This window comes from Mastomys coucha, unplaced genomic scaffold (genome assembly GCF_008632895.1).
Source record: "Mastomys coucha isolate ucsf_1 unplaced genomic scaffold, UCSF_Mcou_1 pScaffold14, whole genome shotgun sequence".
Lineage (NCBI taxonomy): Eukaryota > Metazoa > Chordata > Mammalia > Rodentia > Muridae > Mastomys > Mastomys coucha.
Window position 1 is genome coordinate 71,596,720 of NW_022196896.1, and position 19,768 is coordinate 71,616,487.

The following is a 19,768-nucleotide window of genomic DNA, read 5'->3' on the forward strand; positions in this document are numbered from 1 at the left end:
TCTCCATGTCTTTCAGATGATGTGTGATAAGATACAAGTTCTAATTACATATCCTGGCTATGTATAGATCTCCAAAACCAAGAGTATTTATTTAGTAAATATGTATTGAATACTTTCCAAAAACATTTTGTTTTAAACACATGCTTTGCTAATAATAGGACAAATGATAAAATCTTTCAAAGAATTTGAGAACTTGAGGCTAGAGTACAGCGACTGCTCAGCTGTTGAGGCCATTTGTTGCTCTTGCAGAGAATCTGAATTTGGTTCCCAGCACCTACACAGTAGCTCATAGCCATCTGTAACTCCAGTAGCAAAGAATACAACAATGCCCTCTTCTGGCTTCTGTGAGCACTGTATGCATGTGACATACATGCATACACGCAGGCAAAACACTTACAAACATAAAATAAATGAATAAAAACAGAAAACTAAGAGAATCAGGACCTCTGCTTCTGTGCTTTGCTTTGTTCAGATGGGACTACTAGATTTTAAGTATGAGTAAACTCAGTTTTATTTCATCTACCAATTTTCTGTCCTTTGCAGATCTCTTAGATTCAAGGTATCATACACCAGCACAAGAGTTGAACTAAATGTCTAACATCCCAACAGGTTCTGACATTCCTGAGTCTACCTCCTCACATTTACTGTGTTATGGTAAGCAGAGCTCTGGGCAACATTCTGCCTCCTGATCAGTCCTCTAATGCTCATATAATGACAGCCCCATCTACCCTGTGTTTATCCTCCACTTAATGCATCTCTACTTCTGTAACAGCTGTTGGAATAGCTGCCAAATGAAGCTACATGCTTGCCCAGAAAAAAGTCTCTCTCCAGAGGGGCTCATTAAAGAGCGGACAGCCAGACACAGTAGATAAAAAGATGCATCTTGTTCCTGCAACCTAGTTGGCCAGGGAATTTTTCAAAGAAGATAAACCTATAAAAGACAGACACATACAGCCTGGGAGATGGGTCCTCAAGGACAGGAGAACTCTTCACTAAAAGATGAAGGAGAGACTGGGGTTTCAGAATATGAATGCAGCCTAGCAGTGAGAGAGAGTTGGATAGATTTCAGTGTCTAATACCTAATGCTGTGACCCTTTAATACAGTTCCTCATGTTGTGGTGACCCCCAACTACAAAATTATTTCATTTGATACAGACTCCCCCCGAGGGGAGTCTAGACTGAAAACTATTGGTCTAGTAGGTCAGACTGTTTAGAGCCTACCAGTATAGAAGTCCCAGGAAGGTATAGAAGCCCATGTTCCTCCATGTCTTTCAGTCTTCACACTTTCCAGTTGGAGTTCCTTCAGCATGGGGACTTTATGACTAAACCACCTTTATTTACATGAAACCTCACCTAATCCATCTCCAGACACTAGGGCCCTGCAATTATGTTGCTATTACTTTCTAATGATCTAAATTTGAAATGTCACCCAGCTCATGATGCTACTTCCAGGGCAGTCACTGAGACCTTTGGAAGTTATATTTACCCGTGGTTCCTTGCTTCCTATTGCTCAATGTGACAAACAACTGCCATAGACTCTGCAGCTCTGGCTGCCATGCCCTCCCGGCCATGATGGACTTAAATCTTATGACACTGGGAACCAAAATTACGCTTTTCTCGCTTTTAAGTTGCTTCTCTAAGGTGTTTTGTTACAGCAATGAGAAAAACAACATATACACCTTAACACTGCCTTTGGAGACTGATGCATGTCATAGTTAACAGTAACTTTCAACCTGACTGACGAGGACTACCTGTTAAAAAAAAGCATCTCAACACAGTCCCTGTCTTTAGCAGGTTGATCTGTACACACATCTGTGAGATACTACCTTGGTTGTCTTTTTTTTTAATAGATTTAAGTTTTATTGCATTATGATAAGATACCTAATTTCAGTTTATCTGAATTTGTTAACATTTAAAAACATTTTTAAGTAAATAGAATCATATCATATTCTTCTTTTCCTTTTGTACCCCTAACTCCTCCCAGAGACCCCCCTTAATACCTACAATGCCTTTTTTTTATTTTGTCACATTCTTTAAAATGTATAAAATATTTTAACAATAAAAATGAGTAGTATAAAAGTTGTTTGATATAAAACAATCAATTAAACAGTCTTATGTCTTATCTGCAGCAATACTGAAAATACATGTTTTTCTCAATATATTTTAAATAACTCCAAATATATTAACTGTATATTTTAAAATAATATATCACTGCTAGTTTTTTTAAATGAACATAAATAGATAAAGTCTTTTTATTTGTTTGTTTTGTTTTTAATAGAGTTTAAAATCTTGGCTCCTACTGTGGTACAATCCCAAAATAAGAACAATTTTTAGACATTGGAGTTCATTGTAATAAGGCTGTACTTCAATGACCCTCACATCACCAAAGGATTTTACCTCCCTAGTAGCTAAGCTAAGAGTTGACAGTTCTGCTGTGCCAAGGAGTGAATTGTAGGCACACTTTTTGGATACAGACTTCCTGCTATGGTCAAAGCTATTTGACTGGAGTGATTGTCTTCATTCTCAACCCACAGAGAACAGGTTACATTGATTTAAGAAATGGTGTGTGTATTAAGAAGGTCTATCCGTGAAGTCATTCACCAACTGTTTCAATGAACAATGGTTCTGCTTAGAGGGTGGCATAGACATTAGGTGCAGGTACAATTGTGGTTCATTGGCTGTGATTATTTTGAAAAGTATTCATCTCAGAGAAAGAGTAACTTATAAAGTCCTCTACTTTAAACTTGATACAATAGTTACAAACATTAAGCAAAGCATTCAGTCTCACTCTCTGTTGTTCTCTTATAAGCTACTTCCCAAATTAACTGTTTATGTTTCATTTGGCTATATAAATAATTTTGAAATATGTAAGCTGTTCTGAAAAACATAGTATAGTGTAAAAACATTAAATAAACAATCCTACTAATAGAGAGGCTGAGATAGGAGAAGCATGGTTTCAAGACCATTATGTGGTACCTGGCAAGACACTGTTAGGTACAAACAAGCAGAAAGTGTATATGGATTGTACAATATTGGACCTATTTCTCCAATTACCAAATTAGAGAGACCACCAGATGATTAGCCAACAAATTTTCAATTCCTCATACTTTTGAATTTGAATCAATTAGGATAAGTTGGTAATATTAATTTTCATATTAAGATATTGAGTAAAAGTAATTGTTACTTCCTGTTATTTTTGTTGTTAGACATGGAATTATGTTTGTGCGGGTTTGTTGAAAGATTACTTTCTTGCTTCTTCTAGGGTGTAGTTTTGCTCCTTATGTTGATGTTTTCCCTCTATTATCCTTTGTAGGGCTGGATTTGTGGAAAGATATTGTGTAAACTTGGTTTTGTCATGGAATATCTTGTTTCTCCATCTGTGGTAATTGAGAGTTTTGCTGGGTATAGTAGCCTGGGTTGGATTTGTGTTCTCTTAGGGTCTATATGTGTACTGGCTAGTTTTGTGTGTCAACTTGACACAGGCAGGAGTTATCACAGAGAAGGGAAAGTGCCTCCATGAGATCCAGCTGTGGGGCATTTTCTCAATTAGTGATCAAGGGGGTAGGGCCCCTTGTGGGTGGTGCCATCCCTGGGCTGGAAGTCTTGGGTTCTATAAGAGAGCAGGCTGAGCAAGCCAGGGGAAGCAAGCCAGTAAGAAACATCTCTCCATGGCCTCTTCGTCAGCTCCTGCTTCCTGACCTGCCTGAGTTCCACTCCTGACTTCCTCTGGTGATCAGCAGCAGTGTGGATGTGTAAGATCAATAAACCCTTTCCTCCCCAACTTGCTTCTTGGCCATGATGTTTGTGCAGGAATCGAAACCCTGACTAAGACAATATGTATCAGCCCAGGACCTTCTAGCTTTTATAGTCTCTAGTGAGAAGTCTGGTGTAATTCTGAAGCCTGCCTTTATAGGTTACTTGATCTTTTTCCCTTACTGCTTTTAAAATTCTTTCTTTGTTTACTGCATTTGGTGTTTTGACTATTATGTGACAGAAGGAATTTCTTTTCTTGTCCAGTCTATTTGCAGTTCTGTAGGCTTCTTGTATGTTCATGGGCATCTCTGTCCTTAGGTTAGGGAAGTTATCTTCTATAATTTTGTTGAAGATATTTATTGGCCCTTTAAGTTGGGAATCTTGACTCTCTTCTATACCTATTATCCTTAGGTTTGGTCTTCTCATGCATCCTGGATTTCCTGGATGTTTTGGGTTGGGAGCTTTTTGCTTTTTGCATTTTCTTTGACTGTTGTGTCAATGTTTTCTATGGTATCCTCTGCCCCTGAGTTTCTCTCTTCTATCTCTTGTATTCTGTTGGTGATGCTTGCATCTATAACTCCTGATCTCTTTCCTAGGTTTTCTATCTCCAGGGTTGTCTCCCTTTGTGATTTCTTCATTGTTTCTACTTCCATTTTTAGATCCTGGATGGTTTTGTTCATTTCCTTCATCTGTTTGAGTGTGTTTTCCTGTAGTTCCTACCTTAGTTGTCTTAACTGATGTAGGACAGTGCAGCTTACTTAAGACAGCACTGTTTTCTTGGCAAACTGTCATGAGATGTATAGGAAAACTAGCTAAGCATGAACCAATGAGCAAATCAGCAGCACTCTTCCATGGCACCTACTTCCAGGTTCCCATTCTGACTTCCTTCAGTGATAAACTATGACCTGGAAGTGTAAGCCAAATAATCTCCCTTTTCCTCCCCAAGGTGCTTCTGGTCAGAGTGTTTTATCACAGCCACAGAATAAAAAAGGACAATGTGTTTATATAGAGAGGTCACATAGGAGACCCAAACCATTTCCACTAACAGAGGATCATATAACACTGAATGGCCTATGGAGAAAACCTTGTACTTGCCTGGATGTTCAAGTTGTCCCTGCTTCACAGGAAATCTCCTAACAAGGGCCATAGCTTAGAAGAAGGACAAGGGAGGTGAATGCCTTTCTCCAGAGGCAGTGGACCTCCTCAAACTTACCACAGGTTCCCACCCCAGCATCAGCTTTGCTTTTTTGATGTCTGGTTTTCTTTTCTGTGGGTCATCCTGGGCTTCAGAGAGAAACTGAATTTCACTTCCACTACCTGAGTTATTGAAAAAGAAAAAGAAAAAAAAAAAATAGAAAGTTTAAAAAAAAAAAAGGTAAGGCCACGTGCATCTAGGGGGCAATGTTTTACCATCTATGGCAGGGAAAATAATCTTACCTATCAGCAAGAACCCTATAGTTCTAACAAAGCCACATATGACAGTCCTTACAACCTAGGAATGTGCCTGCATAGTCATTACTAAGCAATCACATGCAGGTGCCAGACCTGCTTCTGGTCCCATAAGAGCCTTACAGAAGAGCGAAGAGCTTGTGCCAAGGACAAACCTCCGCCTCAGGGAACAGTGCAGATGGCCTATGGGGAATAATCCCATAGCACAAACATATAAACGTGGGTTGGAGCCATCTTGGAGGTAGGTATTCCAAATGGGCCACACCTGGGTGTCCAAGATCTAGGAATCCCCTTTCATGGAGATCAGGTGGCTTATAGTGTTCTGTTCTTAATCAACGGCATGTAGATGGGAACTTGGAGCCCATGAAAACCTGGCCATCAATGCTCAAGCCAGAGCAAGCACAGAAGCAACCCATGTGACATGAGTTGTCAGCTCTGCTGACACACAGATGTCAGCTCTGCTGCTGTATAAAGTATGCGGAAGACAGAAAAGCCTGGCTTAGCACCTTGGGGTAGGAGATTAGACACCGACCACAAAAGAGAGCTACTGAGTGACCACCAGGCAGACCTGGAGAAGTCATACATCACAGTCACAAAGCAGCAAGATGGAAAGCCTAAGTCCTCCTTAGTCTGCAGATCAGGGTTTTCTAAATTCTGAAGTGCACATGGATCATTGCTATACACACACCCCACACACACACACTAACACTGTAGCAAAGTGGAAATCCTAAGCCCACCTTAGTGTGCAGGTCAGAGTTTTCTAAACTCTAAAGTGCACATGGATCACTGCTGTACACACACACACACACACACACACACACACACACACACACACACTTACACTGCAGCAAAGTGGAAATCGTTAAGTCCTCCTTGGTGTGCAGGTCAGAGTTTTCTAAACTGTGCACACTCTGATCCAAAAAGCTAGAGTTCACACCCACACTGCCATGATAGCAAAGCATTTGGCCCATGGCTTCCAGGTAGACAGGAGAGGTTTCAAAGGCATGGTGACTGGAAGCACATGGTGAGTGGAGCAAACCTTCCCGCAACAGTAGGAATGCGTGACTGGGAAGCTAGTCTGAATTACTGGAACCACACAGTGTTGTGCTTATGTGGAGAAGACCTCAGTCTTCACTGTGACAGGAAACAGGATTATAGCTGTACACAGCTGCTCACGACAGCCCTGAGCCAAAAAGGAGGAGCTCATTCAACCAAGGGGATAGCACGGTCAAGTCAGAGCAGCCTGAAGCACACATATCATAAAATGGTCCAGGCCAGACTGGCATGTCCTGAATCAAATTTCTAGATTGGAGACCAGGTTTCCCAGAGCTGGCAAGCCTGAGGATGAGATCAGGAAGTACCTTCTTGGCACCTGCAACCCAAGAGCCAGACCAGACTCAGGAACATCCTGTTCCTTGATGGGAACACTGTTCCAGTGTCACATAGCCTAGTCCAGTCTGGCCAGAGCTAATGTCACTCTCTCCATGCTCCTGAAATTTGGTCTCAATGGGAGCAGTGTTTATCACACCTAGAGGTCAAATCTCTGCCGCTCACTCCATCAAGACCTGCAACTAGACCCGTGAGTCAAACCCATCTCATTTCATCCTCCCTCTAATCGCCAACTCAGAACTGGAAATGTTCCTCATTAAAATTAATGCGCTGATACAATTAATCAGCTTCTACTTTCTAAGGAAGGTGCTACTAAGGGTAAACACACATGAGTTCTTTCAGAGTGGTTTAGCCTACTTACCAACAAGGTTTTTAATTAACTGAGCAAATTCCAGGATTGTGTGCTCTTCTGGATTTCCCTAAAAAAAGAAATGGATTCTCTTATAAATGTCATGACATTTTTGTGATTTGAGGGAAGGCAGATTTCTAAACAGATACAGTTACTTAATGCCCTTGTACAAAAGTTCCCTAAAAAGAATAAGAGAACAGGACATACAGAGAATGTGTAGGCATAAACAACTGAGCAGGGACTTTGAGCAGGGACTTTTATCATAAGCCTCATGGCAGTACTTCCCTACGTGGACCACACATGACTTCAGAGACATTTGCTGCATCAACCTTCTACTCCCAGACAACCCTGTCTCCAAGTAACTTTACCCCAGCTTTTTGTCCCACTGGCACATTCTGGAATGGTTTTCATCCTGGCCAGATACAAACATATACTACCTTAGAACTTCATCTACCTGTTCTGAAGAAGGGCCTTCAGGTAAGACAGGATCATTTTAAAAGGAAGCATACACATTGGGTGAGCTTCCAGGACAAGTAACTTAATCTACCTTTTCTTTCACTCTAGTGCTACTCTGCATATCTGGTTTCACAATACTGGCTCTCCTAGGACAACATAGTTCCTCTATGAGAGAACTGTGCCAACACCTTCAACAGTGCAGGACTAATGATCCTATAGAGAAAGCTCCTGCAGCAATGGATGCTGTCACAGACCAGTGTTCTGGGTGTGCCATGAGGACTGTCTCCATGAGCCTGATGAAGTCAGCTTACTGGGGTGGGATGGGGATGTTTTTAAGATCTGTTCTGGTCTTTTGCCATCACACTCTCTAATAGCGGCTGCCTTCCTTTTTGCAGTGCTAAAGATGGACCGCAGGGCCTTGCCCATGCTAGGCAGGTGCTCCACCATTTCTCTAGCCTATTACTCTTACTTCAAGTATACTGCCCTGGCACAGACACAGAAACGCTGAGGGGCTGTGAATTTTAAATGCCCCCCACCCTTCGCTCCCAACTTCTGAGGCTATCCTGGATCCAGAGATCAAAGTTTCAAGAAGGCCCCAGCTTAACTGTAGACACAGAGAAAGGCAAAGTGGCAGAGCAAAGTGATAGAGGAAGACACGGAGAAGGGGCTTTGGGATGTTCCTGGCAGACAATTTTGTGATTTGAGGGAAGGCAGATTTCTAAACAGATACAGTTCCTTAATGTATAAAAGCTTCCTAAAAAGAATAAGAGAACACGACATACAGAGAATGTGTAGGCATAAACAACCGAACAGGGACTTTTATCATAAGCCTCATCCACCTTACATGTGTGATCTTTACGGAAAGCCTTTCAGGTAGAGGAAGTTCATAAACTGCTCATGAATGTCTCATAATCATCTTCTCTCAGTCTTCATCTTACTCTACTTTGCTTCACTCGAATACTTAGCAAATGCCCTACACAAGCTAGTCATGTGCAGGACAGCCCAGCACAAAAGACCCTGTGGCAACTGCAAAGCAGAGGCCAAATGGTACTTACCAAGTTGACAGGACTGCTGACATTGCTGTTCATCAGTGCTACCAGGCCATTCACCAGATCACTGGGGGAAAGGAGAGTTAGGTCAGGCACTGCCCGCCAGAGTGCCGGAGTATTGAGGGCATGTACCAACCCTCCCCAGACAAAAACAAAGCCCAAATGGAAAACTAAATGTGGAAATAAAACTCTGCAAATTAAGATGGTGCTGTAAAGCTAGCATGTTCATGGATGGAATGAGTCCTGTAACACTGGGATTTGCTTTAGTGGGCGTGGTGGGGTGGGGAACACAGTGGGAGGATGGCAAGAGCTTAAATCTACCCTTCCTGTGCATTTCTGAAAACAATCAATGATCAACAAAGGGAAGTTAACATAGGTAAATATACCCCCCAAGATGGCATTTGCAGGGTCTCTGATGAAACCTCAAGTTTAATATGAACCCACATCAACCGACCGAAACAAAAGTTGTGACTGTTTTATAAAATAAACTCTACAGAAATGAATGGACTTCAGTATGCAAACTCCATACTGGCAAATCACAGCGACAGCCAAACAAACTGAACACTGAAATCAGTAAAAGCTGCTGCTCCCTCCCCCAGCCTCCAGCAGCCCACCCTTAACACATCCTATGAAGCTGTCAGGGGCATCTGGATGTTTCTGATGAATTGTGATCAGCTGAGCCATGAAGGTGAAGAGAAGTAAGCAAACTTCCGCTTACCAAGGTTTGGTTCTTAGTTTCAGAAGCGTTAAAGTGTAGCTCTGTTAAAGAAAAGTTACTTCGTAAAAATGACACCTCACTGGGAATGTAAGCGCTTGCTCTACGCCCATGTCCAGCAGCTATGGTTCTGAAAGAAGTCCACATGGAAACCTCTCCCTCTTCCTCCAGCTTTACCACAAGGCACAGGCCACTATGGGTCATGATTAGCTTCCAAAAGAAAACCCAAGATTGTTTTGTTTTTCTTTTAATTAGAAAAAACTTTTTTTTTCTTTTTGGTGTGTCACTTAGTAAGGTCATCTCTGCTTTTCAGTTTTCAACAATGGAAATTTTATATGAATATGTTTAATGTTCTGTTTTCACAGATCAAGTACAAATGTAAACCACCATTGACCTTTAGTGATTTTTTTTTTAAAGAGAAACTGGCAAAAAGTCACTTCATCACCATGGCAGTAGTCATTAAATCCACAACACATTCTTCTGTGTGTCTGTAAGGAGACATTAAAAGCTGCCATTCAGTAGCATCTGAAATGGCTCTTAATGTTAAACGGGTAGGGTCATGTGGTGTCAGAAGATGGCTGTTTCTTAAGCAGTCATCCTCTTTGGGAGAGGAGGGAGGGCCATACACCTTGTATGTAACAAGTTGGCAACTTTTAAAGTCAAAATTGTGTAAGTCATACTCATTCAGCCTGAAGCTCTTTTAAAGTGTCATTTTGACAAAGTGACTTTTAAGAAATATATAACATGCCTTTGTTATGTGAATGAGGACACAACCCAGCTATGAAAGTATCAGACATGTCATGCCAGATGTCAATGCAGATGACATGTAGGCCTTGGGTCCCTGCAGTGCTGCTGAAGCAACTGTGGCTCTGGGGACAACTAACCAAGGACAGTAACTACAGATTGGAACACTGTACTCTTTTACTGTGATGTTAAAAAATATATATCAGTTTCTTAAAAGGGTAGGAGATATGCTAAAAATAGCCAAACTTTGGTCAGTTCTCTACTAAACAATGTACATCAGGAAACTGACCTACAATGTGCCTACATCCTGGTGATCTCAGATACCAAGACAATGGCAGCATTGCAGAAAAAGGCTCTGCTGAAGGAGTTCACATCTATGAACAGGGAAACTACTTACATCCTCTTTCCAAGGTATCAGGTAGGTATAGGAGGTGACCATGCAGGCCACACCAACTAGGCGTGTGAGCTGTGGCCAGGAGAGGCCTGGTGCCGTGTGTTTTGTTCTAGCTGGGATGGTACACAGCACAGGCATTGCTGAATTCTTATAGTATTTTAATCATCTACCTTTTTTCCCCCACCAAATGTATCTGAAGCTACTTAATTTTGTATGAGATGCCACTGAAACCAGGAAGAAGGCAGGTTTCTAGCCAGTGCCCCTGTATTACATCCAGTCTTATGGTGGTAGAAGATGAGAAAGTCTGGGGCCCTGATTATGCAGTTCAAGGTTGAATCTCTGTACTTGAAGACATTAAGATCTCCTTGGAAGTGCATGACTGAGGGGTGGGTGAAGGGGGATGGGATGAAACACATTGTTATTATTATTATGAAGAGATGGTTCAATACACAGCTACAGAAATGAGCCCCAGTACATTTCTCCAAGCACACAGTCCAGCCTTTGCACTCTAAAACAAAAACTGTCCTGAGGGAGGAAATCTGTCTCTTGGAATAAACTAACCTACTGGGCAACACGTGACAGCTGACTCTCATTGCAGGAAATGAACACTGACTGTGGTATGCATTTATTAACAGCTTCTTCTGTATCTCATTCAAGAGTTTACATGCTTACAAGGGAAAAGTCTACTCTGGTTATTTTAACTTTCGGGAAAAAAATAAAGCAGGATTTCTGTTTTTTTAAGTGACTTCTATTAAGCTCCTTATCTAATGAAACATGGTTGCTCAGGCTGAGGCTGGAATCTACTCAGACCTGCACCCTATAGCTAACATCTTACAGTACCTTTGGAACTGGTACTGTTTACATCTGGGATGGCATTCCCTGGCCAACATACATTTGAGGTATTTGCATTTAAGAGCAAAAGTATATGTATTAAAATATAGAACTAGGTTTTACAATGACCAAGGATGTTGGAAATTTCCATGGAATTTCTAATAGCTATGTACACGTAGAAGGTACGTCAGTGTGGTAATTGCTTATAATTACCAACTGTGTTGACCAACAAAACTCTAGGTAGAATTCCAAAGACAACAATAAAAGTCAACGAGCGAAAGTATTAAGGAATATGAGCCTGCCTCAGCTTCAACACAGAATCATCATTAAGACACTCTTACCTTATATTCTTAAAGACTCTCTCCATGATAAAGAGCCAGGTTTTCAAAAATTGGTCGGACGTCTAAATCTGCAGGTTTGATGGGTGACTAATTGGCCTGCAGCATTAATTATTCAAGCTCCCCTCAGTGCTAGATAACTTTTATCTATGCAACAGTAGGTGGCAGTAAAAGATTAGCCAGGAATCACAGAAATAGCGGATGAAAATCAACTAACTTCTGAACAGAGAAGCAAGAGGTTCTGAATCAAATATTAAAATTATCTTAATGCATAGGTGAGCTGTAAGAATAACCAGAATGTACAATACACAGTGAACCGTTACTGTTGCTTCTACTCAGAACCAAGGATAATGACAAGAACCTTACCTAACGTACTGGAATGCCCGTGTCTGAGACCCAGATCCATATACCTAGAAGGAAACAAAGAGTTAGACTTGAGAAAAAACACCCTGACACTATTAGTGAGGCTCCCTGGAATTCTGTGGGTCTGACTTCAGAACCAACCCTTGAAGAGGCACGACATGGACTTACAACATAGTAAGGTTTACAAACCCTCTTTGCCTGGTATATCTAACTTTCACACCTCATCAAAGAAGCTTCTCATTGCATCAGACAGAAACTATCACAGAAAACCACAACTGGCCAAAATACAGAGAACTGATCATGGAGTGCTCACCCTCAACATACAGCTACAACACAGCTTCTCCACCCAAGGATCAGGGAACGTTATCAAAAAGAGGATGGGCAAACTTTTGAAAGCCAGAGGAAATCTGCTACAGATGAGACTGTGTCTCCAAGAAATGACAAGAAGATACACCCATAGTACTGCAACAATGTGGCTGCTGAACAAGACCCAGTGACAGCATGTTAACAAGGCTTCAAACCTCTAGGTTTATCTAAAAAGAACTACAGGTAAATAACAACTACTCAGAGAGAGACAATTAGTCTTCCCCAGGGATGGACTCCTTAATTGGTTATACAATACCAAGTGATCAGTTAGCCCTGAAATTATATACACATAAACAACACTGAATGGACTCAGCAGGTATATTTATATATTTAAATGTTTGTGTATAAAATAATAATTAATAATAATAACAATAATCATAATCAAAGGAAAAGAGGCCATAAATCTAAAAGGGAGTAAAGGGGAATGGGAAATACTGGAGGAAGAGGATACAGGAGGAGTTAAGGAAAGAGAATGGAAGGCAATTGATATAACTGTATTTTAATTAAATTATTAAGGAAAATGAAAATATCTTATACTCTGTACTTCAGCACTGATACTTAATATGAGTGAGTACACATATATCAAGTTTTTCTTCAAAAGACTGTGTCCGCCAGGCAGTGGTGGTGCCCACCTTTAATCCTAGCACTTGGGAGGCAGAGGCAGACAAATTTCAGAGTTCGAGGCCAGCCTAGTCTACAGAGTGAGTTCCAGGACAGTCAGGGCTACACAGAGAAACCCTGTCTCGAAAAACCAAAAGACTATGTCCAAGAACTAGCTTCTATGCATGTCTTACTGTTTGCCAGGCATGTAAGACCCTGGGAACTGCAATCCTGGACTCTATTTATGCAACAGACAGACCTTACACACAGAATAATGTGAAGAATATTCAGTGGGAGCTCTATTATAAGTGATAGAATTCTGCTGAGATAGGTTGATAAACTATTGGGCAGACTTGTTCATATTTGTATAGCTGGCTCTAAGGGACTTCCAACATGTAGCTAAGAGCATGCTAAGATCCTCTAGATGACTGATAGGAGTTAGAAGTACAGATTTAGAATAGCCTTGGTCCCTCTAAACCAAGAACTGAGTCAGAGGACCTGAAAACTTCATAAAAGTTCCACCATGACAGAAATCAGCAGTCAAAATCAATTAAGAATGAGAAGCAGGCAGTCCTGGTAAGTAGGATAAACTATTTCTTGTGAGGCTACCAACCTGACTAGTTCTGTCTGCATAATGGTTCAGCCTATGGCTATACAGTTGTATTTCCACTGCCCTAAAAATACCAATTCCTGAGTACCAGCCACAGCTGGATTTAGCTGATGTGGGGGGACGAAGATTACTACTCTTCAAGCTCCTGGAATGATTCTGAGGTATAGCCAAGGCTCAGAACTACATAATACACACCCAGAGAGACTCCCAAGTCCCCAGGTTTACTAACACAGATATTCCACTTCTGATCTGCAAGATCTTGATTCAAGACTGAGAATTCACCTTTCTGAGACCTCTGTGATGTTGATGGTTCTGGGTTAATGCTGAGAACCACTGAGCTAGACAATATGACAGAAATGTGGCTACACCTCCGCCGTGTTCGTGTTTGTCTTCATTTTTATATATTGAATAAAGACTATAAGAAATTTCTGTTCCAAGCATTTTATAGCTTCAGGGGGGCACTGTAGGACGAGGTGGAGGCTGTGTGAATATGGGATATACAGATCTGGGTGGTCCTTGGTTCTGTCTCAGTTAAAACAACTATGGACCTTTATTCTGATTAGGTGAGAGGCCTGGAGAAGTCCCTTAGGAAAACAAAAATGACACAAAAAATTCAAAAGTTCCATTAGCCAGTGCACATTTTTCCAGAAAGCAGCACAGCTGATATGCCTAGACTGTCATGCTGTGGAGTTGCAATTAAAAATCCTGCTTGCACTGTCTCAACGCTGACCATGCATGCCTAGCTCAGAGATCCATGTTTTTAGTTCTACTTGACAATAGAAGGCCCACAAGAAAAGGGTGAGCAGCACTACATATGGAGATGTCTGCTGACAGGATACAGAACCTGCAGGAGCTAATCACAGCAAAGGAGCAAGGACAGAGCCCTGAAAAGCTTTACTGCCTTGATGACGAGCGTGAATGTGCTCTTGGCTCACACACATGCCTGCCTGCCTGCCTCAGGGGCAGAAGCTACTCCTTGGCCACAGACCAGGCAGAGTAGGTGCTCAGCTGTGCTCATGAGTCTGCACAGCATTACACTCTAGTTCTACGTGGTTCCTCTAGCTGCACTTTACAAGATGAGAGAGATTTAAGGAGATTCTGGAGATTCAAAGGTGCTGTCGGGGATTAAGTGCTGTCTATGTTCAGGTCACAGCAATATGGTGACCTAGGAGTCACCAAGATGTTCAGGGAGTAGGGGGCAGCAAGAATACCAATGGGAGCTGCCTAAATGCACAGCACTGTCCTCTACAGGGTGCATTAAGTAATTAAGCTATGACAGCCTCTGCTAAACCAAGTCAGTCTCTTGTCCCAGTTGGGTATTTCTCACAGAAGTCAACAAAAAGTCCTGCTTAGTGAATCGGACCCTCATATCTCCCTCATCTCTTTCCAACCCTTCAAAGCTGTGGGGCCATTTGGTCTCATTCAGCAAGAATCCTGTCAGTTCCATCAGGACCCTCTTCCCCAAATGTTTCTTTCTGTTTATTTTTTCTACCCACTGACTCCCACTCTGCTCCTTGGCTGTGAGTTTCCACTTGCCCTCTCTGCTCAAAGTTGTGCTCCGTCTCCAGCACACTTCTCCCCACTCCAGACTGAACCACCTGACAAAGGACTTCTAGACAGAATCACCTGACAAAGGAAAGAAATGATATTTCAACCCAAGAGAAAAGTACAAGCAATTCATCAGATCCATGATGGGCAATAGTATTCTTTGGAACAAACAAACAAACAAACAAACAAAAACCTCTAAAACACTCTAAATGCTTCCATGGGCCTTCTGCCTGCTAGGAAAGAGGGAAGTCTGGCAGGCTCTGGATTAATGGCTTTTGAATGGCGCCAGTGATCTCTTGTTACATCTCTGGGAGAGTCATGCTGGGCCTGAAGACAACACATGAGACATGACCTGTGCCAACAATTTGTACATTCTTGAGGCTGCCATTGGACTTGCTTTCCTCCTTTATATGGGACCCTTGAAGCAGCCATGGAGGCAATAAATCAAATGCTTTTTCTTCAAAAGCTGTTAACAGTTTTCTCTGCAAACATGGTAGCTCTGACCCTGGGTAAGTCACTGTGCATGGTGGGTCAAAAGCCATCAGGAATATCTCCCTCCCTAATAGAGATCACCTGAACCCCAAATATAGTTATCCCTTAGTTTCCATGGGGATTGTTTCCAAAGTACTCCATAGATACCAAATTCCAGGATAGCAAAGTCCCTTTTGTGAAATGGTTTAGAATTTGCATATAAATCATGAACATTCTCCATATAGGAAAACAACATCTATCCATGTTATCACAGGCCCCATATTTTCCAACACTTTTACTTTGAGCTGGCTACAAGTATCTGGGAAATCTGTGGACAGAAGCCAGATGCAGCAAGAGAGGATATGAAAGACAGGTTCACCTAGCAGTTACAACTAAAACTCCTGGCTTCTGTGGCTTGAGTCAGTTTTCACTTACTGCAATAAAAAGCAGCCAGCACATTACCTGATCATTAATTCAACCAATATTTATCTTATACTGCCTATGTGCTGGGGCCAGAGAAACAGCTATGAATTGAAGGAACAAAGGTCCTGGTCTCCAGAGTTAATGCTGTTCTGGGGACCTGGAAATTTAGTATTACACTGGTATCAAGTGAAATGAGAACAAAACTAGTTAGTGGAGTCCAATGGTGCCTTCATATAGAGAGTGGTCCAGTTAGTACTGTCTACAGAGCATGGGAATGCCCAGGAAATACTCTCAGAACAAGCAAGACAGGAGCTGAAGGAGTCAGACTGAGGAGTGGGGAGTGGGTTGAGTAGGAACCTAGGGAAAGGTCTGTGGCATATGATGTCCCTGAGACGAGGGATCTTTGGGTTTCTCTTCTTCAGAAGGTTGGCTCTAGGACAAGCTGAAAGAGCATGAATGGGACTACTTCAAAGATAGGACAGTATGGTGGCAGGGTGGATCCAGAGCCAAGCCACTAGGAAGAGATGGTAGAGTCCATAAATGATATGGAAAGAGAGGCCAGGTATGACCATAGAGCCTCCATCAAGGGGCAGCAAGGTGCCACTTAGAAGAGGAAAGCAAGCTTGGGCCATTAGGAATCCATGGGGATGGTTCAAGCAGGCTAGCTGGCACAGGTAGTCCCAGAATACAAGGTGAGTGAAACAGGATCCAAGGATCACTGTAAAGCTATTCCTGCACTGTGTTCTACCTACATACTTCTCTTCCTTTCATGAAGGTAGCAGAGATACAAATGGAAATGATATGTCAACTCGGGAAACATCAAGTCCCTGAAGCAAGTCACCCTTTGTTTACTGGTGTGAAGAAAGGTTACAGGCAGCCTCTGGACAGTACTCACTGTGAGTGGCTCCCCTTGTAGTGCTTGTAAGATGAAGTTGCTGACCACCCGCCCATCATTCATGTGCATTCGTGGCCCAAAGGTGTTGAAGATCCTTGCCACCCGTACTTCCACACCTTCCTAAAACAGAAAGAAAGAATATGAGGTATGCGTCTCTGCAGTGTGCAACCCTCTTCTACATTTCTACTGCCTTGCAAAGATGGAGAACAGGCTGCTTTCAGCGTTCAAAAGACAAGACCTCTGTTCTGATTCTATAATGTGCTCATCATAAAGCAACTTGGTGATGCAGAGCTACATCAAAGCCATCAGATTTCACTATGGAGAGGCGAGTAGCATGGGCACTCTGGTCAGGGGAGCTAGAAGACAGCTGTGTGAGGGTAAACTGTTTATATAAATTGTTTCAAGTGCCTATTTTCCCATGTGTATTCATGCCCTAAAATTTATTAGAGAATCTTCTGAAACTGGTGACAGAAAACAGACATATGCCTGTTATGCACTTCAAGTTACAGTTCATGATGCAAGCCAAATGTCTGGTTAAGATGGAAATGGCATTAAATTAAACAGCACAGACTAGTCTGTGGTTCCAGGAATCCACCATAGATCTCAGAACCCATCGCCTGGGAATGGCAGGGGATAATGTTTTAAAGAGGAGAAGGAAGAGCAGAGATGCAGCTCTCAATAGAAGATAACTCAGCATTTCCACTTGCATTTAATTGATGAGACAAAGAATCAGAAGAGGATGAATATGGTTTTATTCTCTTAAGAGACTGGGAAACCTCAGCAGTTCTACAGTACTCAAACAGGCATGCCCAGCAGAGGAAAGCTCAAATCATTTGCTTTTACCCTCTTGTTCTCCCCTGTCTCAGGAACATTCCAAAGCAAGGCCTTATTATACACCGACCTCTATAAACATTTACTGCCCAACATGTAAACAGGCAAGCTTGCTGATTTCTCCAATTGGACCTGAAGTCATTAAGCAAGCTAACTGGAATGAACTAAAAATTAAGAAGCCACATGAACTCGTGAAGTAGCTGTAGCTACTGCTCCTACCTCTACCCACAGCAGTCTCATGGCTTCCCAGTGGACACTCTCAAGTCCAGATATCACACCAAGATTAGCTCCATGGAAAGCCATAAACCTGAATCTCCTTTCAGCTGAGATCTATTCTATTCTTTTTTTTTTTTAAAGATTTATTATTTATTTATTTCTATGTAGCTGTACAGATGGTTGTGAGCCTTCTTGTGGTTGTTGAGAATTGAATTTTTTTGTAGGACCTCTGCTCGCTCTGGTCAACTCTGCTCGTTCAGTCCTTGCTTGCTGGCCCAAAGATTTATTTATTATTATACGTAAGTACACTGTAGCTGTCTTCAGATGTGCCACAAGAGGGCGTCAGATCTCATTACAGATGGTTATGAGCCACCATGTGGTTGCTGGGATTTGAACTCAGGACCTTCAGAAGAGCAATCAGTGCTCTTACCCGCTGTTCTCTTCTTAAACACTAGCATCTTCTGGAATCAGTATGCCCAGCTCTTTCTTCAGAGTGTCAGCAAACTTTTGCCCTTACACAAAGGCAGCACTGGTTTATTGTGTACAGTTCATCTGACAGTCATCCTCTACACTTGCAGAGGGAAAGTAAAGGTACAACCGAGAGGCATCAACAAAGTGTTTATGGAGGCAGCTGGGCTAGTTTCCATACCAACCTTGGGAAAAGGGACAGAATGGAATTGGGAAAGTGCCCACTAGGGCAGTATCTTACTGAAAGCAGAGCCAATCTCTGAAGGATCTAAGAGCATCCATACGTTCTAGATCACGTGACACCAATCTGCATGGCCACACACCTACTACACTGCTGAGTTTCCATCATGCTGTGGTGCAGGGACTCAGCATGCAAAAGGCCATCATTCATAGAACTAATTAGTGATTCATTCTTTGCCACAGCTTCATGTCACTGCGTGCTCGGTCCTTGACGGGAGCCCTGAGTCATTCACCCAAGACTCTGAGCACTGAGAACAAGAACATCTCAGCAACTGAGAGTTAGGTCAGCATAAAACCAATGGAAAGTTAAGAGGAGAAGGACTAGTGTGAACCCCCATGCAGAAAGCATAAGCTCATGGGCCTAGTGGGAACACTCCAGGTTCATCCCAGCAGTCTTGAGCTATACTTAATTTTCTAAGACCTATGATTCTGATGTTTGAAGTAAGGATTACAATGTCCATTCTGCTATGTCACAGGAATTACAAAACAGTGATAACACTTTAAAACTGACCATGTCATAGCTCTGAGCCCAATACAAATAGGTGTCTTTTGGTATCCAGTACCCCTTGGATAGAAAAATCTGATGATGCTCAAGTCCTGAATAGGAAGATTTGCATATAACCTTCACAATTATGCATGTCAGCTCTGGATGATTTCAGTACCTAGCACAATGTAAGTGCCCTGCACAAAGCTGCATACAGTATAGCTCAAGGGAAGAGTATTTAAAAATTTATCACATGCAACATTTCTGCTGTGCTTTTACTTCATAAATGACACTGCATCCTCAATGAAGAATAGATGTCTACACTTGTACCTGACCTTTGTCTCTGGCTCCTGATCATGCTAACTTACCTTGAATTGGTAACCACCAACCCAGCTACAAACTCTGAGATCTATAACAGTGACCTACCAACATGATAAGTTGGTACAATAGTGACACAAATATTGTAGGAGCAACAAACACTGGATTTAAAACCCCATTCAGAGATGAAACCTATGCCTTACAATGCTCAGGTGGCCAAGAACCTGAGATTGGATAGGATGGGATCTAGAGGGAAAGCAAACACTATTGTTCTGTTAAAGGAACATAGCAATGAAATGACTAAAGACATACAATCCTTCCTCAACCCTCATCAGTGAAGCTGCTTCTTGCAGCAGATGGTAATGAACAGGGAGACCCACAACTGGACAGTGTGCAGAGACTGAGACCTTGGAACATGCAGTCCTAAATGGGACTTCATTTAATCCCTCCCCTCAGGGGTCAGGGAGC

At 42.1% G+C, this 19,768-nt stretch overlaps 1 protein-coding gene across 11 annotated transcripts in view; it reads right to left on the minus strand.

Annotated features, from left to right (window-relative positions):
* Uxs1 (UDP-glucuronate decarboxylase 1) overlaps positions 1–19,768 on the minus strand; it is an 84,977-nt gene that overhangs the window by 1,938 nt on the left and 63,271 nt on the right. For all 11 annotated transcript variants that reach the window (XM_031367364.1, XM_031367362.1, XM_031367365.1 and 8 more), the window contains 5 exons: positions 16,744–16,863; positions 11,834–11,877; positions 8,452–8,512; positions 6,953–7,010; positions 4,967–5,070 (listed from right to left, as the gene is read on the minus strand). In XM_031367364.1, the coding sequence (XP_031223224.1) occupies positions 4,967–5,070; positions 6,953–7,010; positions 8,452–8,512; positions 11,834–11,877; positions 16,744–16,863 (387 nt within the window). The remainder of the gene's footprint in view (positions 1–4,966; positions 5,071–6,952; positions 7,011–8,451; positions 8,513–11,833; positions 11,878–16,743; positions 16,864–19,768) is intronic.